At 48.8% G+C, this 27,626-nt stretch overlaps 1 protein-coding gene and 1 long non-coding RNA gene across 5 annotated transcripts in view; one reads left to right on the top strand and one right to left on the bottom strand.

Annotated features, from left to right (window-relative positions):
- LOC141073078 (uncharacterized) overlaps nt 1-15,175 on the bottom strand; it is a 79,486-nt gene extending 64,311 nt beyond the window's left edge. For all 3 annotated transcript variants that reach the window (XM_073560407.1, XM_073560403.1, XM_073560404.1), the window contains exons 1-4: nt 15,057-15,175; nt 14,269-14,416; nt 13,770-13,949; nt 8,519-8,642 (exon numbers count right to left, since the gene is read on the bottom strand). In XM_073560407.1, coding sequence (XP_073416508.1) covers nt 8,519-8,642; nt 13,770-13,949; nt 14,269-14,346 — 382 coding nt within the window. In that variant the 5' untranslated portion in view covers nt 14,347-14,416; nt 15,057-15,175. The remainder of the gene's footprint in view (nt 1-8,518; nt 8,643-13,769; nt 13,950-14,268; nt 14,417-15,056) is intronic.
- Nucleotides 15,176-15,257: 82 nt separating this feature from the next.
- On the top strand, nt 15,258-21,954 carry LOC141073101 (uncharacterized). 2 transcript variants are annotated; one of them, XR_012226942.1, is made up of 4 exons: nt 15,258-15,635; nt 20,521-20,722; nt 20,803-20,959; nt 21,089-21,954. It is a non-coding gene; the product is annotated as an uncharacterized lncRNA (long non-coding RNA). The 2 variants fall into 2 exon arrangements; XR_012226941.1 differs by having other exon boundaries at nt 15,258-16,049.
- The last annotated feature ends 5,672 nt before the right edge of the window (nt 21,955-27,626 follow it).

Below are 27,626 nucleotides of genomic sequence, written 5' to 3'. Positions count from 1 at the left end.
CTGCAGGCCCCCGAAGGTCCCCGTCGCCATCTTGGATTCGGGGACCTGCAGGGACGGAGCCCCCCGCAGCAGCGCTGCACATTGCGCTGCTGTGGGGGGCTCAGGGAGTCACGGAGGGAGCCCTCTCCCTGCCGATGCTTCCCTTTAACCCCCGATACACTGCGATCGTGTTTGATCACAGTGTGCCAGGGGTTAACGTGTCGGGGGCGGTCCGTGACTGCCCATGACACATTGTGTCAGGTGTCAGCTGTAATAATCAGCTGACACCTGGCAGCGATCAGCGGCGCTCACCACGTGGGCGCCGCTGATCGCTGTGATGTACTTTCCCGTCCCTGGGAATTAAGTCCCAGGGCACATGGACGGGATAGTACGTCACATGACAGGAAGGGGTTAATACCAGGATGTCCCAACCTCCATAAATCATTAAGCCAGAGTTCCGACAGAAGGTCCCCAAACTTCGAGGCCGAATTATACTTTTCACCCTCCCCAGAGCATGGACCCCGACTCATTCTATCCAACCCTGGATTTATAACATTACTAAAGTCTCCCAACATTAGGACTGGCCGCATCGGAAAAGTATTTACAGCTGACATAACCTCTGTCATTACTGAATCGCTGTATGGGGAGGTATATACACTGAGACAAGTATATATTCCGGTCTGAACATTCTACAGCGGAGGTTGATGTGTCTCCCTTCCCATCTCTCTTACAACGGAGAAGATCAATCTGAGAATCTTTGTGTATAAGAGTCGAAACTCCTCTTGCACAACTTGATCCCACTGAATGAAACGTGTGACTCAGCCGGGCCCTATCGAGTATTGAGAGATTACCGTATCTCTACTCGTGTGCGTCCCCTGCAGACTCCTCATGGAAGGCGCCGTTTCCCTGATGTACTTTAGTATTGCGGTACGTTTAATAGCGTCTCCCAATCCCCGCACATTCCAGCTCATCAAAGATATATATGCTGAGCCATTTTTTAGAAGAATGATCCATAAACGATCCATATGTTTAACCTTCATCTCACACTTACACATACTTTTAGAAGTTATGACATTAAACAGCATTGAATGACATGATGAACCAAATGACACACACAGAAAAACCCTTTAACCAAAACACGAAAAGACAAAAAATACAGGGATACTATGTGAACTTGTATCACACATTAGAGGACAATATCTGGGGAACCTGTCCTCCTCCTCCAGTAAACAGTACATGCTGATTGCACGTATTCATTACCAGCAACTGGCAATATAAAATCTCGGACTCCTCCTGCTCAAGATGCAAATACAATACTGGTCTTCATTCCAGCAGATTATAGATTCACACTCGAACAAGAAATGGAACCATAAGGAACCTTTTGTAGATAAAGCTTATCCACCAAGTCTCTTAGCGTTGCGTTTTCTCACTTGTTCATGTTGATCCAGCCAGTCCATGGCATTTTTCGGACTGGCAAAAAACTGAACTGACCCAAACGCTGCCCCCCGCAGCTTAGCAACTCTCCATCTTTTCCGGAACTCCCACCAGCCTAATGTTATTTCTCCTTGAACGTCCTTCAAGGTCGTCGGTTTTTTTCAGGCAGATAGGCAATCTGATTAACATGTCGTCTCATATGTTTAGTGAGGTCTGGCAGTTTGTCCTCTATATCGCTGACTATTTTCCACTTCCACTATTCTCTCATTTACCTTCCTTAACTGGACTTCTGCTGCCCTTAGACATCTCTTACCATCGAAGCATTGAAGCCTCTTTTTTTGGACTTCCGCTGAATAACCTGGATAGAGGGATATCTTCTAGCCGTCGATAGTAATATCCGGGTTATTTCGAGCTGAAGGAAGAATAGCGTCTCGGTAATGTAGCACTTATATTAGAACGGCTCTGGGATGTGCGCCCAGCTGCGTAGGACGAGTCGGGACTCTGGGAGCCCGTTCCACTGCATAGAGTGAGGACAATGTGTCTGACCATAACACTTTCTTAAACCAGGCCGCAAAGTATTCAGTGGGATTCCAACTCTCCATCTTTTCCGGAACTCCCACCAGCCTAATGTTATTTCTCCTTGAACGTCCTTCAAGGTCGTCGGTTTTTTTCAGGCAGATAGGCAATCTGATTAACATGTCATCTCATATGTTTAGTGAGGTCTGGCAGTTTGTCCTCTATATCGCTGACTATTTTCCACTTCCACTATTCTCTCATTTACCTTCCTTAAATCTTGTCTCATCAAGGAGAATTCCTCTTTAAGTGTCAACACTTGCAGACTGAGGGTAGAGAGAGCAGAGTTACAATTGGCGATAGCTTTAAAGACGTCACCCAGCGTGGGCTCCTTGTCTACTGGAAGACTCTGTTCCCGATTAGGTGTCTGTTCCTGAATCAGTCTGGGAGGAGTATTAATATTTGTAGTCTCCCCTTCCTCAGAATTAATACCTTTTCCCCGGGGAGGTCCCTGCACAGCTGGATTCTATGTTTCCTGCAGATCTAGTGAAATGTGCAAGTTTTCCCACTGCACTCTATGCTGACACTCTTCCTCCTCCTGCACGAGTGTTGTGTGTCAGGCCACTGGAGGACTGTGAAAAATGAGGATGATTGACCTCATGGAGATCAACATCCAACACTGCTGAGACACCATCACGTGTTTCTCAATGCAGTGAGTCTAGATGGGGGCAGTGCTCTAGAATCACTACGTTGAGAAACACGTGATTGTGTCTCCGCAGTGTTGGATGTTGATCTCCATGAGGTCAATCATCCTCATTTTTCACAGTCCACTACTAGGCATTGCTCCTACTAGCCAGTTTCCCACTCCACACTGATGAGGGGCAAATACCCCGAAACAGCTGTCTGTGGATGGATACCATGTTTTGGCATAGGTGGTTTCCTTCATTGGAGACTGCCCTTCCCGTGGTTGTTCCTTCCCGGTGAAAGGCCTGGCTGGTCATTGCTTGCGTTGAGAAACATGTGATGGTGTCTCCGCGGCTTCTGTTTTGCATGTTTAGGCCACTGGAGTCGTCACGGTGATCTCGGTCGCCGACATCAGCCATTTCCTTCCCCTTCCTTGCCTTTGAGATGGTTCTACTCCTTCATTGGAGTCCAGCTGTGTTTAATTAAACTGATAGGACTTGATTTGTAAAGGCGCACACCTGTCTATATAAGACCTCACAGCGCTTGTCACACCAAATGAGAATCATGAGGTCAAAAGGAACTGGCCAAGGAGCTCAGAGACAGAATTGTGGCAAGGCACAGATCTGGCCAAGGTTACAAAAGAATTTCTGCAGTACTCAAGGTTCCTAAGAGCACAGTGGCCTCCATAATCCTTAAAATAGAAGTCTTCCTAGACCTGGCCATCCAGCCAAACTGAGCAATCATGGGAGAAGAGCCTTGGTGAGAGAGGTAAAGAACAACCCCAAGATCACTGTGGCTGAGCTCCAGAGATGCAGTAGGGAGATGGGAGAAAGTTCCACAAAGTCAACTATCACTGCAGCCCTCCACCAGTCGGGCCTTTATGGCAGGGCGGCCAGATGGAAGCCTCTCCTCAGTGCCAGACACATGAAAGCCCACATAGAGTTTGCTAAAAAACACATGAAGGACTCCCAGACTATGAGAAATAAGATTCTCTGGTCTGATGAGACGAAGATAGAACTTTTTGGTGATAATTCTAAGCGGTATGTGTTTGTGAAAACAAGGCACTGCTCATCACCTGCCCAATACAATCCCAACAGTGAAACATGGTGGTGGCAGCATCATGCTATGAGAGTGGTTTTCAGCTGCAGGGACAGGACGACTGTCTGCCATTGAAGGAAACATGAATGCGACCAAGTAGAGATATCTTGGATGAAAGCCTCTTCCAGAGAGCTCTGGACCTCAGACTTGGCCGAAGGTTCACCTTCCAACAAGACAATGACTCTAAGCACACAGCTAAAATAACAAAGGAGTGGCTTCAGAACAACTCTGTGACCATTCTTGACTGGCCCAGCCAGAGCCCTGACCTAAACCCAATTGATCATCTCTGGAGAGACCTGAAAATGGCTGTCCACCAACGTTCACCACCCAACATGATGGAACTGGAGAGGATCTGCAAGGAAGAATGGCCGAGAATCCCCAAATCAAGGGGTGAAAAACTTGTTGCATCATTCCCAAGAAGACTCATGGCTGTACTAGCTCAAAAGGTGCTTCTACTCAATACTGAGCAAAGGGGCTGAATACTTATGACCATGTGAGAAATCAGTTTTTCTTTTTTTAATAAATTTGCAAATACTTCTAAATTTCTGCTTTTTTAGTCAAAATGGGGTGCAGAGTGCACATTAACCCCTTCACTACCAAGGGTGGTTTGCACGTTAACTACCGGGCCAATTTTTACAATTCTGACCACTGTCACTTTATGAGGTAATAACTCTGGAACGCTTCCATGGATCCCGGTGATTCTGACATTGTTTTCTCGTGACATATTGTACTTCATGTTAGTGGTAAAATTTCTTTCATATAACTTGCGTTTATTTGTGAGAAAAACGGAAATTTGGCGAAAATTTTGAAAATTCCGCAATTTTCCAACTTTGAATTTTTATGCCCTTAAACCACAGAGATATGGCACACAAAAAAGTTAATAAGTAACATTTCCCACATGTTTACTTTACATCAGCACAATTTTGGAACCAAAATTTTTATTTGTTAGTAAGATATAAGGGTTAAAAGTTGACCAGCGATCTCTCATTTTTGCAACACCATTTTATTTTTACGGACCACATCACATTTGAAGTCACTTTGAAGGGTCTATATGATAGAAAATACCCAAAAGTGACACCATTCTAAAAACTGCACCCCTTAAGGTGCTTAAAACCACATTCAAGGAGTTTATTAACCCTTCAGGTGCGTCACAGGAATTTTTTGAATATTTAAAAAAAATTAACATTTAACTTTTTTTCACAAAAAAAATTACTTCAGGTTCAATTTTTTTTATTTTACCAAGTGTAACAGTAGAAATTGGACAGCAAAAGTTATTGTGCAATTTGTCCTGAGTACGTTGATACCTGATATGTGGGGGGGAACCACTGTTTCGGCGCATGGCAGAGCTCAGAAGGGAAGGAGCGCCGTTTGACTTTTTCAATGCAAAATTGGCTGGGATTCTGATCGGACGCCATGTCACGTTTGGAGAGTCCCTGATGTACCTAAACAGTGGAAACCCCCTACAAGTGACCCCATTTTTGAAACTAGACCTCCTAAGGAACTTATCTAGATATGTGGTGAGAACTTTGAACCCACAAGGGCTTCACAGAAGTTTATAACGCCCAGGCGTGAAAATAACAAAACATTTTTTTTCCACAAAAATGATATTTTTGCCCCAAAATTTTTATTTTCCTAAGGGCAACAGGAGAAATAGGACCCCAAAAGTACTTTTGCAAATTATCCTGAGTAGGCTGATACCCCATATGAGGGGGTAAAACACTGTTTGGGTGCATGGCAGAGCTTGGAAGGGAAGGAGCACCATTTGACTTTTTCAACGCAGAATTGGCTGGAATTGAGGTCAGACGCCATGTTGCGTTTGGAGAGCACCTCATGTGCGCAAATAGTGGAAACCCCCAATTCTAACCCTAGCCCTAACCCTAACCCTAATGGGAAAATGGAAATAAATACATTTTTTTAATTTTATTATTTTTCCCTAACTAAGGGGGTGATAACGGGGGTTTGATTTACTATTTATGGCGGTTTTTATGTTTGGCAGCTGTCACACGCTAAAAGACGCTTTTTATTGTAAAAATAGTTTTTGCATCACCACATATCGAGAGCTATAATTTTTCCATATTTTGACCCACCGAGTCATGTGAGGTCTTATTTTTTGCGGGACGAGTTGACGCTTTTATTGGTATCATGTTTGGGCATGTGACATTTTTTGATCGCTTTTTATTTCATTTTTTGGGACGCAGAATGAACAAAAACCAGCGTTTCATGAATTTCTTTTGGGGGAGTGCGTTTACGCCGTTCCGGGTGCGGTAAAATTTATAAGGCAGTTTTATTCTTCGGGTCAGTACGGTTACAGCGATACCTCATTTAGGTCGTTGTTTTTATGTTTTGGCTCTTTTATGCAATGAAAACAATTTTATATAAAAAATAATTATTTTTGCATCACTTTATTCTGCGAGCTATAACTTTTTTATTTTTTCGCTGATGATGCTGGATGGCGGCTCCTTTTTTGCGGGACAAGATGACGTTTTCAGCGGTACCATGGATATTTATATGCGCCTTTTTGATCGCACGTTATTGCACTTTTTGTTCGGCGGTAGGATAATAAAACATTATTTTTTGCTTCGTTTTTTATTTTTATTTTTTAAGGGGTTCGCTTAAGGGGTTAACTATTGGGACAGTTTTATAGGGCGGGTCGTTACGGACGCGGCGATACCAAATATGTGTACTTTTATTGTTTTTTTTTTTATTATTTGCAAAAAATGAATTTTTTGGGGAATATTTTTTTTTTTTTTTAATTTATTTAGCGATTTTTTTTTAAATTATTTTTACACTTTTTTTTTACTTTATTACAATGTCCCAGGGGGGACATCACTGTCCTGTGACAGATCGCTGATCTGTCACAGGCACTGCACAGGCTTCCTCATGCCTGCGCTTTGCAGGCACCGAGGAAGCCAGCTTCCTGCAGGCCCCCGGAGGTCCCCGTCGCCATATTGGATCCGGGGACCTGCAGGGAAAGAGCCCCCCCGCAGCAGCGCTGCACATTGCGCTGCCGTGGGGGGCTCAGGGAAGCACGGAGGGAGCCCCCTCCCTGCCGATGCTTCCTTTTAACCCCCGGTACACCGCGATCGTGTTGTGCAAGGGGTTAACGTGTCGGGGGCGGTCCGTGACCGCCCCTGACACATTGTGCCGGGTGTCAGCTATGATAATTAGCTGACAATCGGCCGCGATCAGCGGCGCTCACCACGTGGGCGCCGCTGATCGCGATGACGTAATATTCCGTCCATGGTAATTAGGTCCATGGTCACATGGACGGAATATTACGTCAATTGTAGGTAAGGGGTTAATGAGAAAAAATGAACTTTTATAAATTTACCAAATGGCTGCAATGAAACTGAGTGAAAAAGTTAAAAGGGTCTGAATACTTTCCGTACCCACTGTATGTGCTGAAAAAACAAAAAGGCCCAAAAGCTGACAACAAATGCTCAGCGCAGAATGCAAGTGGGGGAATGATTTAGGCATGGGATGCAAACATCTAAAAAGGTCCCAAAAAAAGTGAGACAAAAATTCAATTGTGATTGAGGAATTGGGGGGGGGGGGGGTGCGGGCCTGGATCAGGGATCACGGATCAGTCACACAGCAGTCAGAAGAGATCGCAGGAGGATCGCAGCCACTTGCCAATTATTTCTCTCTCGCAGGTAGACAGGGGCTACACAATCGCTCTGCACACCAGATTTGAGGGAAACTTAGCGTGCAGAGCGGCGATCAATATTTACTTTTGGCGCCGATTGATCAGTAACTATTGACTTGCGAATATGCGCCAAAACGGTTAATAATCAGAGGTGACGCTGCGATCACCCCATCTATTTTCCCTGCTCTGATTCTCAGACATTACCAATCATAGATTGCCACATTAGATTTTCTTTTTTGCAACTTTATTGCCAACCCGCTGTAATTGGCTGCTCAGAGTTGACCGACCAATCACAGTGATCGTCGATGGGGTAGATTGGGCAGGAGGCGGTACAGCTCCCTATATTGATGTACAGGGATTGTCTACGGTCAGAGATAGAAGACATCTTTAACATGGTGACCGGAACTTGCCGCACCGCACATGTACGGCGCATGTTGTAGAGTGATTAAGGAGAGACTTACCCTCATTATTATCCCCACATCATGTGTGGCCCGATGTCCCTGCAGGGTCAACACCAGGGTCACCATCGCACTTACATCGTTCTGATCAGACCCCATAGAGAGGATGACAGGACCACCTGACATTTTGCTGTCGTTGTGCCATTTGTAAGGCTACAACACCCCGTCCCGTGTATTCTGACGTCATGTGATAAGGCTCTAGTGTAACCCCTTCCTGATATCTGGTGTTCATGCATGGAGGATGCTAGGTTCAGGTGTGAGGTCGATAGCCAATGTTTAACTAGTTAACTGCCCATGACACCCTGACAGTAGCAGGTAAGTGGTTAGGTGTCCCCTTCTGCTGCCAATCAGTCACCTGATCGCAGGGTCCCAACAATGAGTTGCCATGACTGCCAAGGCCTGTAGTAGACCCCTGTCCCTGCTACCAAGGTTTTCCTATGAAGTTAGGAATTTATAGGATCGAAGGTTCAACTCCCCATTATTTCCACGCAAGGACCAAGACTCAAGAATGATGAAGACGAGACGACAGCGGAGAAACCACGACTCACAGATCAGAAGAAAATAATCAGGGAAATGAAAGCTGTTGTCAGACGGAGAAAATGTAGAGAAAACCAGAGAAAGTCTGGAGAAAACTCATCTATTATAGGAGGACGCCGGAGAGACGTCATCACATCCACCGGAGCCAACAAGGAGCCGCGCTGCTCACCTCGTGGTGTAAGAGGCCGGAGCTCCTCCATCATCACGGCCTGGTACCGATCCTGGTGTCCTTCTAGATACTCCCACTCCTCCATGGAGAGATAGACAGCGACGTCCTGACACCTTATAGGAACCTGACAACGACACCGTCATCACCCAGAATCCTCCAGTATAATGTCCCAGCAGTCACCTCTCCGCTCATCACCCAGAATCCTCCAGTGCCGTCCTGTATAATGTCCCAGCAGTCACCTCTCCGCTCATCACCCAGAATCCTCCAGTGCCCTCCTGTATAATGTCCCAGCAGTCTCCTCTCCGCTCATCACCCAGAATCCTCCAGTGCCGTCCTGTATAATGTCCCAGCAGTCACCTCTCCTCTCATCACCCAGAATCCTCCAGTGTCGTCCTGTATAATGTCCCAGCAGTCACCTCTCCGCTCATCACCCAGAATCCTCCAGTGCCCTCCTGTATAATGTCCCAGCAGTCACCTCTCCGCTCATCACCCAGAATCCTCCAGCGCGGTCCTGTATAATGTCCCAGCAGTCACCTCTCCGCTCATCACCCAGAATCCTCCAGTGCAGTATAATGTCCTAGCAGTCACCTCTCCGCTCATCACCCAGAATCCTCCAGTGCTCTCCTGTATAATGTCCCAGCAGTCACCTCTCCGCTCATCACCCAGAATCCTCCAGTGCCGCCCTGTATAATGTCCCAGCAGTCACCTCTCCGCTCATCACCCAGAATCCTCCAGTGCCGTCCTGTATAATGTCCCAGCAGTCACCTCTCCGCTCATCACCCAGAATCCTCCAGTGCTCTCCTGTATAATGTCCCAGCAGTCACCTCTCCTCTCATCACCCAAAATCCTGCAGTGCCGTCCTGTATAATGTCCCAGCAGTCACCTCTCCGCTCATCACCCAGAATCCTCCAGTGCTCTCCTGTATAATGTCCCAGCAGTCACCTCTCCGCTCATCACCCAAAATCCTGCAGTGCCGTCCTGTATAATGTCCCAGCAGTCACCTCTCCGCTCATCACCCAGAATCCTCCAGTGCCGTCCTGTATAATGTCCCAGCAGTCACCTCTCCGGTCATCACCCAGAATCCTCCAGTGCTGTCCTGTATAATGTCCCAGCAGTCACCTCTCCGCTCATCACCCAGAATCCTCCAGTTCCGTCCTGTATAATGTCCCAGCAGTCACCTCTCCTCTCATCACCCAGACTCCTCCAGTGCCGTCCTGTATAATGTCCCAGCAGTCACCTCTCCGGTCATCACCCAGAATCCTCCAGTGCCGTCCTGTATAATGTCCCAGCAGTCACCTCTCCGATCATCACCCAGAATCCTCCAGTGCCGTCCTGTATAATGTCCCAGCAGTCACCTCTCCTCTCATCACCCAGAATCCTCCAGTGCCGTCCTGTATAATGTCCCAGCAGTCACTTCTCCGGTCATCACCCAGAATCCTCCAGTGCCGTCCTGTATAATGTCCCAGCAGACACCTCTCCGCTCATCACCCAGAATCCTCCAGTGCCGTCCTGTATAATGTCCCAGCAGTCACCTCTCCGCTCATCACCCAGAATCCTCCAGTGCCGTCCTGTATAATGTCCCAGAAGTCACCTCTCCGGTCATCACCCAGAATCCTCCAGTGCCGTCCTGTATAATGTCCCAGCAGTCACCTCTCCGCTCATCACCCAGAATCCTCCAGTGCTGTATAATGTCCCAGCAGTCACCTCTCCGCTCATCACCCAGAATCCTCCAGTGCCGTCTTGTATAATGTCCCAGCAGTCACCTCTCCGCTCATCACCCAGAATCCTCCAGTGCCGTCCTGTATAATGTCCCAGCAGTCACCTCTCCGCTCATCACCCAGAATCCTCCAGTGCCGTCCTGTATAATGTCCCAGAAGTCACCTCTCCGGTCATCACCCAGAATCCTCCAGTGCCGTCCTGTATAATGTCCCAGCAGTCACCTCTCCGCTCATCACCCAGAATCCTCCAGTGCTGTATAATGTCCCAGCAGTCACCTCTCCGCTCATCACCCAGAATCCTCCAGCGCGGTCCTGTATAATGTCCCAGCAGTCACCTCTCCACTCATCACCCAGAATCCTCCAGTGCAGTATAATGTCCTAGCAGTCACCTCTCCGCTCATCACCCAGAATCCTCCAGTGCTCTCCTGTATAATGTCCCAGCAGTCACCTCTCCGCTCATCACCCAGAATCCTCCAGTGCCGCCCTGTATAATGTCCCAGCAGTCACCTCTCCGCTCATCACCCAGAATCCTCCAGTGCCGTCCTGTATAATGTCCCAGCAGTCACCTCTCCGCTCATCACCCAAAATCCTGCAGTGCCGTCCTGTATAATGTCCCAGCAGTCACCTCTCCTCTCATCACCCAGACTCCTCCAGTGCCGTCCTGTATAATGTCCCAGCAGTCACCTCTCCGGTCATCACCCAGAATCCTCCAGTGCCGTCCTGTATAATGTCCCAGCAGTCACCTCTCCGCTCATCACCCAGAATCCTCCAGTGCCGTCCTGTATAATGTCCCAGCAGTCACCTCTCCGCTCATCACCCAGAATCCTCCAGTGCCGTCCTGTATAATGTCCCAGCAGTCACCTCTCCTCTCATCACCCAGACTCCTCCAGTGCCGTCCTGTATAATGTCCCAGCAGTCACCTCTCCGGTCATCACCCAGAATCCTCCAGTGCCGTCCTGTATAATGTCCCAGCAGTCACCTCTCCGATCATCACCCAGAATCCTCCAGTGCCGTCCTGCATAATGTCCCAGCAGTCACCTCTCCGGTCATCACCCAGAATCCTCCAGTGCCGTCCTGTATAATGTCCCAGAAGTCACCTCTCCGGTCATCACCCAGAATCCTCCAGTGCCGTCCTGTATAATGTCCCAGCAGTCACCTCTCCGCTCATCACCCAGAATCCTCAGTGCTGTATAATGTCCCAGCAGTCACCTCTCCGCTCATCACCCAGAATCCTCCAGTGCCGTCTTGTATAATATCCCAGCAGTCACCTCTCCGCTCATCACCCAGAATCCTCCAGTGCCGTCCTGTATAATGTCCCAGCAGTCTCCTCTCCGCTCATCACTCAGAATCCTCCAGTGCCGTCCTGTATAATGTCCCAGCAGTCACCTCTCCGCTCATCACCCAGAATCCTCCAGTGCCGTCCTGTATAATGTCCCAGCAGTCACCTCTCCGCTCATCACCCAGAATCCTCCAGTGCCATCCTGTATAATGTCCCAGCAGTCACCTCTCCGCTCATCACCCAGAATCCTCCAGTGCCGCCCTGTATAATGTCCCAGCAGTCACCTCTCCGCTCATCACCCAGAATCCTCCAGTGCCGTCCTGTATAATGTCCCAGCAGTCACCTCTCCGCTCATCACCCAGAATCCTCCAGTCCTGTATAATGTCCCAGAAGTCACCTCTCCGGTCATCACCCAGAATCCTCCAGTGCCGTCCTGTATAATGTCCCAGCAGTCACCTCTCCGCTCATCACCCAGAATCCTCCAGCGCGGTCCTGTATAATGTCCCAGCAGTCACCTCTCCACTCATCACCCAGAATCCTCCAGTGCAGTATAATGTCCTAGCAGTCACCTCTCCGCTCATCACCCAGAATCCTCCAGTGCTCTCCTGTATAATGTCCCAGCAGTCACCTCTCCGCTCATCACCCAGAATCCTCCAGTGCCGCCCTGTATAATGTCCCAGCAGTCACCTCTCCGCTCATCACCCAGAATCCTCCAGTGCCGTCCTGTATAATGTCCCAGCAGTCACCTCTCCGCTCATCACCCAAAATCCTGCAGTGCCGTCCTGTATAATGTCCCAGCAGTCACCTCTCCTCTCATCACCCAGACTCCTCCAGTGCCGTCCTGTATAATGTCCCAGCAGTCACCTCTCCGGTCATCACCCAGAATCCTCCAGTGCCGTCCTGTATAATGTCCCAGCAGTCACCTCTCCGCTCATCACCCAGAATCCTCCAGTGCCGTCCTGTATAATGTCCCAGCAGTCACCTCTCCGCTCATCACCCAGAATCCTCCAGTGCCGTCCTGTATAATGTCCCAGCAGTCACCTCTCCTCTCATCACCCAGACTCCTCCAGTGCCGTCCTGTATAATGTCCCAGCAGTCACCTCTCCGGTCATCACCCAGAATCCTCCAGTGCCGTCCTGTATAATGTCCCAGCAGTCACCTCTCCGATCATCACCCAGAATCCTCCAGTGCCGTCCTGCATAATGTCCCAGCAGTCACCTCTCCGGTCATCACCCAGAATCCTCCAGTGCCGTCCTGTATAATGTCCCAGAAGTCACCTCTCCGGTCATCACCCAGAATCCTCCAGTGCCGTCCTGTATAATGTCCCAGCAGTCACCTCTCCGCTCATCACCCAGAATCCTCAGTGCTGTATAATGTCCCAGCAGTCACCTCTCCGCTCATCACCCAGAATCCTCCAGTGCCGTCTTGTATAATATCCCAGCAGTCACCTCTCCGCTCATCACCCAGAATCCTCCAGTGCCGTCCTGTATAATGTCCCAGCAGTCTCCTCTCCGCTCATCACTCAGAATCCTCCAGTGCCGTCCTGTATAATGTCCCAGCAGTCACCTCTCCGCTCATCACCCAGAATCCTCCAGTGCCGTCCTGTATAATGTCCCAGCAGTCACCTCTCCGCTCATCACCCAGAATCCTCCAGTGCCATCCTGTATAATGTCCCAGCAGTCACCTCTCCGCTCATCACCCAGAATCCTCCAGTGCCGCCCTGTATAATGTCCCAGCAGTCACCTCTCCGCTCATCACCCAGAATCCTCCAGTGCCGTCCTGTATAATGTCCCAGCAGTCACCTCTCCGCTCATCACCCAGAATCCTCCAGTCCTGTATAATGTCCCAGAAGTCACCTCTCCGGTCATCACCCAGAATCCTCCAGTGCCGTCCTGTATAATGTCCCAGCAGTCACCTCTCCGCTCATCACCCAGAATCCTCCAGTGCTGTATAATGTCCCAGCAGTCACCTCTCCGCTCATCACTCAGAATCCTCCAGTGCCGTCCTGTATAATGTCCCAGCAGTCACCTCTCCGCTCATCACCCAGAATCCTCCAGTCCTGTATAATGTCCCAGCAGTCACCTCTCCGCTCATCACCCAGAATCCTCCAGTGCCGTCCTGTAAAATGTCCCAGCAGTCACCTCTCCTCTCATCACCCAGAATCCTCCAGTGCCGTCCTGTATAATGTCCCAGCAGTCACCTCTCCGCTCATCACCCAGAATCCTCCAGTCCTGTATAATGTCCCAGCAGTCACCTCTCCGCTCAGCAGCTCGATCATCTTGTTGCTGAGCTCCAGGATCTTCTTGTTCCTCTCATGTATCGGGGATTGCGGGGGAGGCTCTGTGATGGGGCCCGGGCTCCGCCCTCCTGACTCCTGGAGATGGATGATGGGAGTCACACAGTCCCCCGGTGTCTTCCTCACTATGGTGTAATCCTGTGTATGGAGAGAGACACTTAGGGAGAAGAATTCCTTCCCGACTCCACATCTGATAATCAGTAGAAATCCCGGGATCAATAACCGTCTCCAGTAATCTGGGGCCATAACCGGGAATATTATTACACTCCGGACAGACATCCCGGCCCCTCTACAGCTCTTATAGGGAATCCCCATGACAACTCCTCCGGGCAGAGAGCTCCACAGAATCCCTGCTCTTACAGTAGAGAATCCTTCTCCTCCTATTCTGGATTTCCTCTTCCCGGTGTCGGACTCGTCACATCACACAATAAAGCTGATAGAAATGTAGAGGAGTTACCTCTCCGCTCAGCAGGGAGATGATCTCCAGGGCGCAGTGGAATAATCTCCTGGTGGTCTCATCCCTGTCCTCGTCCATCCTCGGGGGTCATTCAGGAGGAGGAGGGATGAGCACTGGATCAGCTGGAGGGATCTCGTCCTGCCGGCGTCTTCATGATGAAGGAGAAGATGGAAATCACAGGGGACGAGAGAACGACAATCACTAAATTCCGCCCAAATATCAACATTTATCAGGAAGAATCTGGAGGAAAAGCCACAAAACTCCACCGCGGCCTCCTCCACCGATCTGACCGCTCATTATCAGCCTCGTAGGCGGAGGACGGTCACCGTGGTAACTCCACCTCCAGTGGGGGACGGTCACTGTGGTAACTACACCTCCAGTGGGGGACGGTCACTGTGGTAACTACACCTCCAGTGGGGGACGGTCACCATGGTAACTACACCTCCAGCGGGGGACGGTCACCGTGGTAACTACACCTCCAGCGGGGGACGGTCACCGTGGTAACTACACCTCCAGTGGGGGACGGTCACCATGGTAACTACACCTCCAGCGGGGGACGGTCACCGTGGTAACTACACCTCCAGCGGGGGACGGTCACCGTGGTAACTACACCTCCAGCGGGGGCCGTGAGGTGAGGAGGAGACGCTGCACATCCCCCATACAATGCTGCCCGTCCCCAACACTGAGGAGCCGCAGTCACATGGAGCAGGAGCCTCCACAGGAACAGCTCTGATCTCCCCCCACACTCTCCTCTCACAGATTCACCACAAACCCTCCTGTCATCTCACCGGAATGGCGGGAACCGGAAATCTGCTGCTGGCTGACCCCAGAGAACACGAGCTGCGCACACCCGGGACGGAGCGGCTGCACTGAGCGCGGGAGGACCTGTGGTGACGTCAGCGTCATGTGACCAGGGGGCGGGGCTCAGGAGAGAGGTGGTGAAGGACCTGTGGTGACGTCATGCCCATGTGACCCGATCACGTGCGGTGAGGGGGCGGGGCCTGTGTCTCCTCTGCTGCAGTCCGCACTGGGCTCCGCTTCTCCCTCAGTGGCGGCCGCTCCGCAGTTCCTCCTGTAGCTGCACATAGACTCTGCAGGGGGCGCTGCTTGTGGTCTATGTGGGGGCGCTGTGTTTTGCGTGGGGCTGCTGTTACATGGCGCTGCCCCGGGAGTGTGCGGGGTTCCCTGTGGGCGCTGTATAGTGAGGGCTTCCGCTCTGTCCCTCCTCAGCGCTGACTGCTGTGTGTAGAGAGGGCTGCAGGACCCCCCCGGCCACCAGGAGGCGCCACATTCCCGGCTCTCTCCTCACACTGCGCGGCTCCTCCTTGTCTCCATAAGGCCGGGGTCACATTGCGTCCCCCATACAGGTCTGTGCACAGCGAGCGCCTCCGCTCACTAGACCCGGCGCTCCCTCAGACGCGGCAGACCGCCTGTCATGGAGGAAGGCGTGTGAGGGGTCGGGCTCCGGCACAGGAGGAATCCCCGGCCTCGCCTTCTGTGCTCTCCCCTTCAGTGCCGGCCGCAGAGGAGGCTGCTCAGCAGAGGCCTCGCTCCCGGCGTCTTGCTCAGGCGAGTGCGGGCAGGTTGGCTGCTGCTGCCACCTCTGCTCCAGCTTTAGCAATCCGCACTAGCAGCAGCTCCAGAGGATAAGTCCGTTTTGCAGCCTACTGAGCATGCCCGTGGGGCGACCTCTCATTGGAGGTCGGAGGTCACATGCTCAGGTCCTCAAGCAGCTCGGATTGGACCATCAGGAAGGTCCCGGAAGGACGCTGCTATAAAAGGTTCACATGGCAGCTCAGCCCTGCGCTAATATAGACGCTGATGGCTAGTTGTGTGTTATGAGCTCATTTTCTCGTTCACCTTTGCTGTCCGATGAACTCCCGTTGCTGGTGAAGGGAGGTCGTGAAACTGATTTGGATGGGACAGACCTGTCACCTGAACAGGTGGATTACGATTGGACATCCGGAATCTCTGAGTGGATATAAGGCAGTCGACGCCCTGTAGGGTTGCTGTTGATTTCTCTGCTCTGGCCTCCAGTTCAGTTCCTGTCTTCTAAAGCTAAGTTTTGCTCTGTTATTGTTCCATGAGATTTTGTCTGATTTGCTTAGTTTTGTGTTCTGCCAGCCCCGGCTGGGGCTCTGCTGAATTTCCATTTTTGTCCCTGATCGGTTAAATCTCTTTTGCTCTGTCTTCAGAATATATCGGAGTGCTGATATAGTGATTTTGAAGTCTAGTGACTTCAGGGCCGTTTTTCCTATCAGACGTGTTGGGACATTTTTGGTAGGGTTTTTGTGGATTGCAGCCAGCATCTTTTCTGTCCTTTTCTATCTAGTCAGTTGGGCCCCATCGTTTGCTCAGCCTGTCTTTCTGTCTGTGTTTGTGTTTTCATCGACAATACATGTTGGGGGCTGCCTATTGCTTTGGGGTCTGCTCTGGGGCAGTTTAGATTTCCCCTTTCTTTAGGCTTATTTAGTTCTCCGGCTGTGACGAGGCATCTAGGTCATCGTAGGAACGCTCCACGGCTACTGTTAGTTGTTGTGAATAGGATCAGGAGTCTGCAATCCGCTCGCTACCAACCTCTCCGGTTTTCTGGACTTAGCTTGCATTTTTGTTTTTTCCTCCTCCGGTGACTCATTCATAACAGTTGTGTGTGTGTGATGACGGATGTGAGACTGGCGACTGACTCATTATGAATCCCCTAGCCTCGGTTGTGTATGAGTTAGGGTTTAGGTCTATAGAGTCAGCGCCAGTAGCGACATAATCTATGTTCCACATAGCATCCTGCTCTCCACACGAGCGTTAGTGCCAGTCAGCACAAGGCACCTCTGGACCGCACGTGCAGCAGCGTTCCTTGCATTATTATTTTTATAGTTCATGTGGATGATTTGAATATAATGATTTTTCTTTTTTAACCCCTTCCCGACCTTTGACGCCACGTGGCGTCATTTGAAGTAGTGCCAATACAACCCATGACGCCTATGTGGTGTCATGAATTGATTGCCCCCCAGCGGGTCCGTGACCGGGGTCACTGAAAGGTCACCTTACCTGCACACAGAGGACCCTTTATAGTTAACCCCAAGGGGTGTGGCTTAGCTCCCATGTGCCTATGATCGCTCTTATTGGCTCTTAAAAGTGAAACAGCCAATCAGAGCGATTTGTAATATTTCACCAATGAAATTTGGTGAAATATTACAATCCAGCCATGGCCGATGCTGCAATAGCATCTGCCATGGCTGGAGACCCAACCCCCCTCCCACACCGACTGGCGGGGGCCATCGGTCCCCGCCACCGACGGACAGCGGCTATGTGCCGCCGCCGTTAACATCAGCTCCCCTCCCCCTTCCCTACGCTCCCCCCACCTTCCGATCCCCCCTCACCCCCCACGGTACCTACAAAGTCCCTCTGGCCGTTCCAGTATCCTGCCGTCCCGGATCATGGGCGCGGCCATCTTGGAAAATGGCAGGCGCATGCGCAGTGCGCCCGCTCGAATCTGCCGGCTGCGGATTCATTCATTTATTTTGATCACTGTGATAAACTCTCACAGTGATCAAAATAAAAAAAGTAAATAAACCCCCCGTTTATCACCCCCATAGGTAGGCACAAATAATAAAATAAAAAAAATATTTTTATTTTTCCATTAGGGTTGGAATTAGGGGTGGGATGGGATTAGGGGTGTGTTGCGGTTAGAGTTGGAGTTAGAATTGATGGGTTTCCACTGTTTAGGCACATCACGGGGTCTTCTAACGTGACATGGCGCCACCATTTATTCCAGCCAATTTTGCGTTCAAAAAGTCAAACAGTGCTCCCTGCCTTCCGAGCCCCGACGTGTGCCCAACCAGTGGTTTACCCCCACATATGGGGTATCAGCGTACTCAGGAAAAATTGCACAACTTTGGGGGTCTAATTTCTCCTGTTATCCTTGGGAAAGTAAAAAATTGGGGGATAAAAAAATGATTTTTGTGGAGAAAAAAATTATTTTTTATTTTCACAGCTCTGCGTTATAATTTCTGTGAAGCACTTGGGGGTTTCAAAGTGCTCACCACACATCTAGATAAGTTCCTTGGGTGGTCTAGTTTCCAAAATGGGGTCACTTGTGGGGGGTTTCCTCTGTTTAGGAACATCAGGGGCTCTGCAAACGTAACATGACGCCCGCAGACCATTCCATCAAGTCGGTATTTCAAAACGTCACTACTTCCCTTCCGAGCCCCTACGTGTGCCCAAACAGTGGTCCTCCCCCACATAAGGGGTATCTACGTACTCAGGACAAACTGGACAACAACTTTTGGGGTCAAATTTCTCCTGTTACCCTTATCAAAATAAAAAATAGCGACCTAAAAAATCATTTTTGAGGAAAAAAAATGATTTTTATTTTCACTGCTCTGCGTTATAAACTTCTGTGAAGCACCTGGGGGTTCAAAGTGCTCACTACACATCTAGATAAGTTCCTTGGAGGGTCTAGTTTCCAAAATGGGGTCACTTGGGGGGAGCTCCAATGTTTAGGCACACAGGGGCTCTCTGTTATGAGTGGGTCACCGAGGAGAAAAAAGCAAAACAAGCTAAGCCGGAGAAAACCAGAGTGGTTGGTAACTATGCAGATTGCAGATCCCTGATCTTACCACACAACTAGCAGTAGCCGTGGAGCGTGCCTACGATGAACCTAGACTCCTCGTCACGGCCGGAGAACTACATAAGCCTAAAGCAAGAAAAGGGAAAACTAACTGCCCCAGAGCAGACCCCAAAGGAATAGACAGCCCCCACACATGTATTGAAGGTGAAACAAGATGAAGGCACAAACACAGGCAGGAAAATAGGCTGAGCAAACGATGGGGCCCAAACTAACTAGACAGGAAAGGGAAGACACTGTCTGCAACCTGCAAAAAAACCCTACAAAAATAATGTCCAACTCTCTTAATAGCAAAACTAACCCTGAAGTCACTAGACTTCTCCCAATATATCAGCACTCTGAAATATTCTGAGACAGAGAAAAAAGAGACCGAACTAGTAAGGGACAAAAAGCCAATTGGCAAAATACTGATAAATAAGAGTGGAAATTCAGCTCAGCCCCCAGCCGGGGCTGGCAGACCACACAAAAAACTGAATAGACCAACAAAATCAAGTGTGAACATTAGCAGAAAAACTTAGCTTTAGATGACTGGAACAGAGCTAAATACCAAGAGCTGACAAGCCAGAAGGAATCACCAGCAACTGAATAGGGCGTTGGCTGTCTTAAATCCAATCTGAGAATCCTGAGATCCAATCATCCTCATTCTCAGGTGGCAGATCTCCACCGATCAAACCAGCCGCACCACCTCCCGTCACCACCAGAGGGAGTCCAGAAGGGGAACTCACAACTGGTGAACCAGAGAATGAACTCACAACAGCTCTGCCAACGCGACATGGCAACCGCTAAATATTCCAGCATGTTTTCCATTCAAAAAGTCAAATGGCGCTCCTTCCCTTCTGAGCCCTGCCGTGCGCCCAAACAGTAGTTTATGACCACATATGAGGTATCTGTGTACTCAGGAGAAATTGCCCAACAAATTTTAGCATCCATTTTATCCTGTTGCCCATGTGAAAATGAACAAAATTGATGCTAAAAGAAAATTTTTGTTGGAAAAATTAAAATGTCCATTTTTTCCTTCCATGTTGCTTTAGTTCCTGTGAAGCACCTGAAGGGTTAATAATCTTCTTGAATGTAGTTTTGAGCACCTTGAGGGGTGCAGTTTTTAGAATGGTGTCACTTTTGGGTATTTTCTGCCACATAAACCCCTCAAAGTGACTTCAAATGTGAGGTGGTCCCTAAAAAAAAAAAATGGTTTTGTAAATTTTCTAGTAAAAATGAGAAATCGCTGGTCAACTATTAACCCTTATAACTTCCTAACAAAAAAAATTGTTTCCAAAATTGTGCTGATGTAAAGTAGACATGTGGGAAATGTTATTTAGTAACTATTTTGTCTCACATAACTCTCTGGTTTAACAGAATGAAAATTCTAAATTTTCAAAATTTTCGTCAAATTTCTGATTTTTTCACAAATAAATGCAAAAATGATCGACCTAAATTTACCACTAACATGAAGCCCAATATGTCACGAAAAAACAGTCTCAGAATCGCTAGGATCCATTGAAGCGTTCCAGAGTTATTACCTCATAAAGGGACACTGGTCAGAATTGCAAAAAATGGTCAGGTCATTAAGGTCAAAATAGGCTGGGTCATGAAGGGGTTAATTTTTGTTTTGTTTTCTTTTTTAACAGGCTTCACAGCGTGCTCCCGAATCGGATGGTGGTCTGGATGTAGACCGCCTCATCAATGAGGTACGAGAACGGGAGACGCTGTGGAACATGAGGGACAACCGCCATGCTGAGCTTGTTATGACCCGTCGGCTCTGGGTGGAAGTATGTTTTGTAGTTGTGGATGACTGGGAGTACCTCGAAGCTCCGGCCCAGAATCAAGGGCGTAAGTATTCACAGTTCAGTAAGTTATGTTGCAGGATGTAATGTGTTGTATACTAACCAATTTGTGGTTTCACTATACAGGTGAAAGGGTTATCAAGCGGTGGAGGTCACTTGGGGATGGCTTCAAGAGGGAGTTCAACAAGGAGATGCAGGCCCCGAGTGGATCGGCAGGATGCAGGAGCCAGTACAAGTATGCTAGAGCCCTGTCGTTCCTCTGGTCAACGATGGTGAGCAGAAGGTAAATATTCCCCAACCCATTTATTAAGTCAAAATGTTTACATGTCTGACCTTATTTTTTGGTTTCAGCCAGGGCAATGCAATATCAATATAATGATTTTTTTTTTTTCTTTGACAACACCGTCTGCAGCACTTGGGAGCCTTCTGCTGAGTTGGACCCTTCTGGAGCGATCACACCGGGGACCACGTCGAGAGACCCGACCCGTTTAAACCTTCCCTCACGTCTGGTCCCTCGGCCCCATTCACCAGCGCTGGAGCATCATGGCAGGCTTCGTCACATAAAGCTGCTGGTGACGAGATAGCTTTCCCTTTACCCCACCCCTGACACTGCCGCCACCTCTAGAACACCTTTGGGTTCTTGCCGGCAGCGCCACAGAGGTCAGGAAAGGAGCTATGCGCCCGAGTTCTTGTATCTAAATGCAGCCTTCCAGAACTCGATCAAACTTTTGGCCCAGCAAATGACTGCTGGATTCAACCTTTTGCACAACAGCATGCTTGAATTCAGCAGTCGTCTGGATAGGATGCATTTAGATGCAAGTAAGTCGCCAAATCATTGCTTTTTTCAGGCAGTACTCGAGCGCATGGAAACGCTATCTTCTGACCATCAGATGCATGTCATGCAAGCCTGCCAGGTTGCTCTAGCGCAGGTCACCTCCCAAGCCCCTCCACCGGCCCCGGTAGTTCCTCCCAACCCCCCTCCAGCCAGTGTCCCTCCCCTCCCACTCATTCCCAGTACCAGCTTCCTTCCCCGATACAGATTCCTTCACCGTACAATCTCCCACCTACACCATCTGTACCTCCACTCCCTGCCCAACCTCATGTTTTTTCCACCCCTTCGACTTCAGATCCACCCCAACCCGGCCTCCATTCCCCCACTATCAACGTGGCCTGCCCTGTCAGCCCCTCTGGTACTATCTCCACCCCATACTATACAAATTTGTAAATCGGTTGTAAACAAAAATATTTTTTGGTTTAAAAAACATTTATTCTCTTTCACTTTTTTTAATAAGTTACAACACTTTGGGTAAAAGGTCCAGAACGTACAAAACTTGGGGTAAAGTTACAAAACATACAAAACTTTGGGTATCAAGGTACAAAAATTTGGTTTATAAAAAAAAATCATGGTATAATCACAACTATGATAACAGCAATATGTTTGGTACTCCAACATACATTATATCAAAAGCCAAAGATATCAAACCATCTCATCCTGCCATTCTACTCTTCCTTGAGGTGACATAAAGTACTCAGCAAATTTGTCCCTCATTCTGGAAACTGCCACAGGACTCCGAAAAGTAATATTTTGATAATGACGCAAGGTGGTTTCCAACACATTGTCATCCATGGCAACCTGTTCCTTGCATATGACAAAATTGTGCAGGACCACACAAGCCTTCACCACCTCATCCACAGTCTCAGTCTTCAGGTTAATAGCGGTCACACTCCACCACTCTTCGCGCTCATGTTAACCGATAATTGAATACTCTTTTAGTTGGCGTCAAGACACTACTTCCTAATGGCTTCAAGAGGTGTTGCGATAGTTTGAAGGCTTCATCTCCAACACATACAAATGGCATTGGTGGCCCAGAGGTTCCAGGGAGCGGTCTTGGAGGTAGAAATTGGAATGTGTCTCCATATAAATGACGCCCCATTGCAGACATTTTAAAAACCTGAGAATCATTGGAGCGGCCATAGGCCCCAATATCCACCGCTATAAACTTGCATTTTGCGTCTGCAATGGCCATAAGCACGATTGAGAAATATTTTTTTATAATTAAAATAATCTGAGCCAGATGCAGCTGGTTTGACAATCCTTATATGCTCACCTTCCACTGCATCCAAACAATTGGGAAACTGGCAAATTGTTTCAAAGTTTTCTGCAGTCTCCAGCCACCGCTCCGGTGTTGGATGTGGGATGTACTCCTCCTGTAGACAATCCCACAATGCCCGGCAGGTCTGTTTTACTATCCCCGATATGGTTGAAATCCCAAGCCTGAATTGATATTTTAGTGAGGAAAGGGATTCGCCAGTTGCAAGGAATCTGTTCAAAAAGGCAAAGACAATAATTAATACAAACTACCAGCAAGAACATTACAGTCAGAAGTCTGCAGGAGGAGAAACAATAAAAAAGGCTTACCGAAGAGTTACCATCAGACGCTCCGCCGGTGATATGGAGAAGCGGCAATAGATGTCATTTCTCCTGATTACTTCTCCAACACGTTCCACCAAAGAAAATTGAAATTTTCCGCTCATATGCATACATAGTTGAAAAACATCTCGGGGTTTTCTCTCAGTTCCATATACAGCGTTGAATAGACCACACGTGTCATTCGCTGTGCTGTGATCGGGTGGATCCAAAGACGTCGCCGCATACGCAGGATGTGCTGTCTTTCTTGCTCCTTTTCCTGAACGATCGCTGCCAAACGATTTGCCTCGAATGCAAAATCCACATAGATGTTCACAATCTTCGCTATAACTCCTTCCATTTCTGCCACTTGCTCTACAACTTTTCAAACATGGGGTGTTAAAACTCTCTATATATAGGTTTCCAATAACGTTTTGGGAACCTCCCTTTTGGCGTTTTTAAAAAACGGATCCGTCGAAAAATGGAAGAAACGGATCCGTCGAAAATTGTGAAAAAGTGACAGATTTCGACTGACGCCAAAAAACTGATGTGTGAAAGAGGCCTCACCCGCTGAGCTCTCTCTACTCCCACTTTCACTTCCATGACCCTTCCCCCGCTGAGGCCACAGCTGCAAGTGTCCTAGCAAAATACTGACACTGCAATACATTATCTTTGCAATAAACCTGCAAGCTGTACAGGTTCTCAGCACAGAACTGTTAATATTGCTACATATTAGTGAACCAGGCAGATAACGCCTGCACCTTACTAAAGTGCTGTTGTGGCTGAAAACAAAGGGATAAGAAATCTCCTTAATCAGCCTATCATAATTTATAAAACATCAACTATGCACCGCTCAAGAAACTGGGGTGCGGCTGAAAAGTTAAAAAAAAAGTACGCAAGATCTGACCCCCCTGATAATCCACGGCCACACAGAGATAACCCATCAGGGGTTAAAGTCACAGGCCCACGAAAAAAAATCATGATTCTGATGGTGAGGAAAGAGGGGATCAAGACGATATAACTTTGAAACAGGTATCCGAACAGTTAATGCAAGCTATACCCATACTTCCCAACTTTTGAAGAAGGGAAAGAGGGATAAAGGTTGCAGCGCGCTGCAGCAAACTTTAGGTCACGCCCCAACCACAACCATTTAGCACTGCTGATCACACACACTGACTGATACTGAGGGCACAGTGGCTGGCATTATGGGCACAGTGGCTGGTACTGTTGACACACTGACAGGTACTGAGGAGAAGAAAGAAAGAAAACAGAAAGAAAAGAGAGAGAAAGAAAGAACAGAGGAACAGAGAGAGAAGAAAGGACAGAAAGAACAGAGAGAAAGAAAGGAGAAATAAAGAACAGAGAACGAAAGAAAGAACAGAGAGAGCAAGAGGGGAAAGAGAGAGAAAGAAAGAACAGAGAAAGAAAGAGGGGACAGAAAAAAAAACCAGAGCGAAAGAACAGAGAAAGAAAGAGGGAAAAGAAAGTGGGGAAAGAAAAAAAGAACAGAGAGAGTGAAAAAAAGAACAGAGAGCGAAACAAAGGGGAAAGAAAAAGAACAGAGAGAGTAAGTAAGAAGTAAAGAAAGAGAGAAAAAGAACAGAGAGAAAGAAAGAGGGGAAAGGAAAAGAAAGGGGAAAGAGAGAACAGAGAGAGAAAAAGATTAGAGAGGGAATGAAACAACAGAAAGAGAGAAAGAAACAGAAAGAACAGAGAAACAAAGATTCTATAAAGATACTATAGCAGCCTGGCTCCCATTGTAATGCCCACCTGAGCCTCCCGATGCAGGACATATCATGATTCGCTCACATGGCCGGCATCCCCGATTCCAAGGCGATCCCGCTGTCCGCGCTGTCGGAGGAGGACACTGTGATGGAACTGAAGCATTCCCTGAAGTGCCTCCATGGTTCCGGCACAATCTCCTCATGAAATTACCTAATTTCCAGTCAGCTTCCAGCACATCACTTCCGGTGGAACGTCATGTGCGATTTTTAAAGTGCTCCTCGGGGCTCCGCTGTGTACTCCTGTGTCCGTGGGAAAAGCCCGCTTTTTATGCCTCGTACACACATGGCTCCGCTCCATACATCTCGTACACACATGGCTCTGCTCTGTACACACACAGCTCCTCTCCGCATACCCCATACACACGCGGCTCCGCTCCGTACAAGTACACACATGACTCTGCTCCGCACACCTCGCACACACGTGACTCCGCTCCATACACATGCGGCTCTGCTCCGTACAACTCGTACACACGCGACTTCGCTCTTTACACCTCGTACACACACGGCTCTGCTCCGTACACCTCGTACACACACGGCTCTGCTCTGTACACCTCGTACACACAAAGCTCTGCTACATCCACCCTGTAAACCCCTCCTGACCACACAACTTCACCTCATGCAGCACCATGACAACCAGCACAGCAGAGTCCTGCAGAGTGCAGACACGGAGGCCCCTGATCATGCCACCCCTGACTCCTCCCCTCCTGTGACCTCATCACAGGTCCTGTGCACACAGCCACAGAACAGCCTAGGATGTCATTGCAGGCTGCGGTGGCTCTCTGGGAGGGCGAGGATGGGGACAGTGCATGGGGGGCGTGGTGGCTCAGTGCAGTGCGGGAAAAATAGAGTCCCGGGTGGGACACGGGTTGGGGGGTCAAAAACGGGACTGTCTCGCGAGAATTGGGATGGTTGGGAGCTATGGCTATACCTCCAACTAGGACATCCCTGACTGGGAAAATAGAGGAGGTGCATTCTGCGGTGGGGCATCTCCGACAGGATATGCAGTCCATAGGAGGTCGAATCACGGAAGTTGAATCAAGGGTGTCCCACCTAGAAGATAATATTGCACCTATGGAGACTAAACTGACAAAAGCATCTGGTTCCATAAATGCTTGGAGGCAGAAGACGGATGACTTAGGGAATAGACTACGCCGGAATAATATCCGCATTATTGGGCTACCAGAAGGTCAGCGGCCAGAGCAGTTCCTGGAGAGCTGGTTCAAAGATACTCTAGGGCAGGGGTCCCCAACCTGTAGCTTGGGAGCCACATGTGGCTTCCGATCCCAGAAATTGTGGCTCGTGACTGTCAGCTTGGTGCATTAGCTCTAGGTCTAGCAAACAAGTATGAAGAGTACATCTCAAAATGGTGAATTTTTAAGTCGCCCTGCACAGAAGAGCAGATCTGGATGCACATATACTGGTCTTAGCGGTTTAGAGATGTTTTAGGTATGGTACGCTGGAGGATAATACTACCTGCTAGAGGAGGTTCTTGAATCTGGATGCGACAGTGTGTTGGAGTCCTTGATAGGAGAATACTGAATTGGGGCATTGGTTGACACTACTTTGAGGGGGACAGGAGCAGGATGTTGCTTGTGACCCCCTCTCAGACCTGAATGTGGCTCTCAAGGTGAAAAAGATTGGGGACCGCTGCTCTAGGGGATGAAGTCTCCTTAACATTCTCTGTGAAAAGGCCCCATAGGGTTCTTACAAGGCCTCTTCCTCCGGGTGCCCCACTGAGACCTTTCCTGGCACGCCTCTTAAATTGTAGAGACAGAGATGCTACACTCCGCATGGCAAGGCAAAAAAAAGCCCCATCAAATTCAATAAGGGTGTGTGCACACGCTGCGGTTTCTGCCGCGAATCCGCAGCGGATTTGGCCCTGCGATCCGCAGCAGTTTCTGCTGCGTTGTACAGTACCTTTATACCCTATGGAAAAAAAAAAGCTGTGCAGATGCTGCGGAATTTTCCACGCGGATTTGCTGCGGTTTCAAAACCGCAGAAAGAATTGACATGTCAATTCTTTCTGCGGATTCCGCTGCGGTTTGCCATCTCCATTGTGGAGATGAAAAACCGCAGGGCAAAACCGCAGGCTAATCCGCAGATAAACCGCAGGTCTTTTGACCTGCAGATTTACCTGCGGATTTTGCAAAATCCGCGCGGATCAATCCGCAGCATAATCCGCAGCGTGTGCACGTACCCTAATGCTACTATTTCAATATTTCTGGATTTATCTATGGAGCTTCAGAAACAGCAGGCTCAATTCATGGAGATAAAGAAACTCAGAGAAAGGAATATTCTATACTCAATGATCTATCCTGCCCGACTTCGAATTGTTTATGAGGGCTCTTCATTTTTTTTATGGCCCCAGCGGAAGCCGAGGACTGGGTGCGGTCCCACATGGGAAAAAATCCTGATCTGTTTGCTGCCGTATATAGATGCGGACGGTGGTGTAACTGCAAAGTTATGGGCCCCGGTGTGAACTTTCAAATGGGGACCCCCATGCCAAAGTACATGCACATCTCCGTGCTGTACACCTGCGGCTCCACTCTGCACACCTCGTACATGTGTGGCTCTGCTCCATACACCTCGTACACGCGCAGCTCCTCAACTATCAATATTCATGGAAGGTAGTGGTTGGTTAGATCTGTGGAGGATGCACCATCCCGACATGAGAGAATACACCTGTCATTCATCCGTTAGACGTACTCTGTCCCGATTGGACTATATATTTGGATCCAGTAACCTAGTGGTGTGGGTGG

This window comes from Dendrobates tinctorius, unplaced genomic scaffold, assembly GCF_039654945.1.
Source record: "Dendrobates tinctorius isolate UK_male_01 unplaced genomic scaffold, ASM3965494v1 ptg000296l, whole genome shotgun sequence".
In the NCBI taxonomy this organism is placed as follows: Eukaryota; Metazoa; Chordata; class Amphibia; order Anura; family Dendrobatidae; genus Dendrobates; species Dendrobates tinctorius.
Note: the sequence above shows the minus strand (reverse complement) of the source record. Positions and strands in the feature narration are given on the sequence as shown.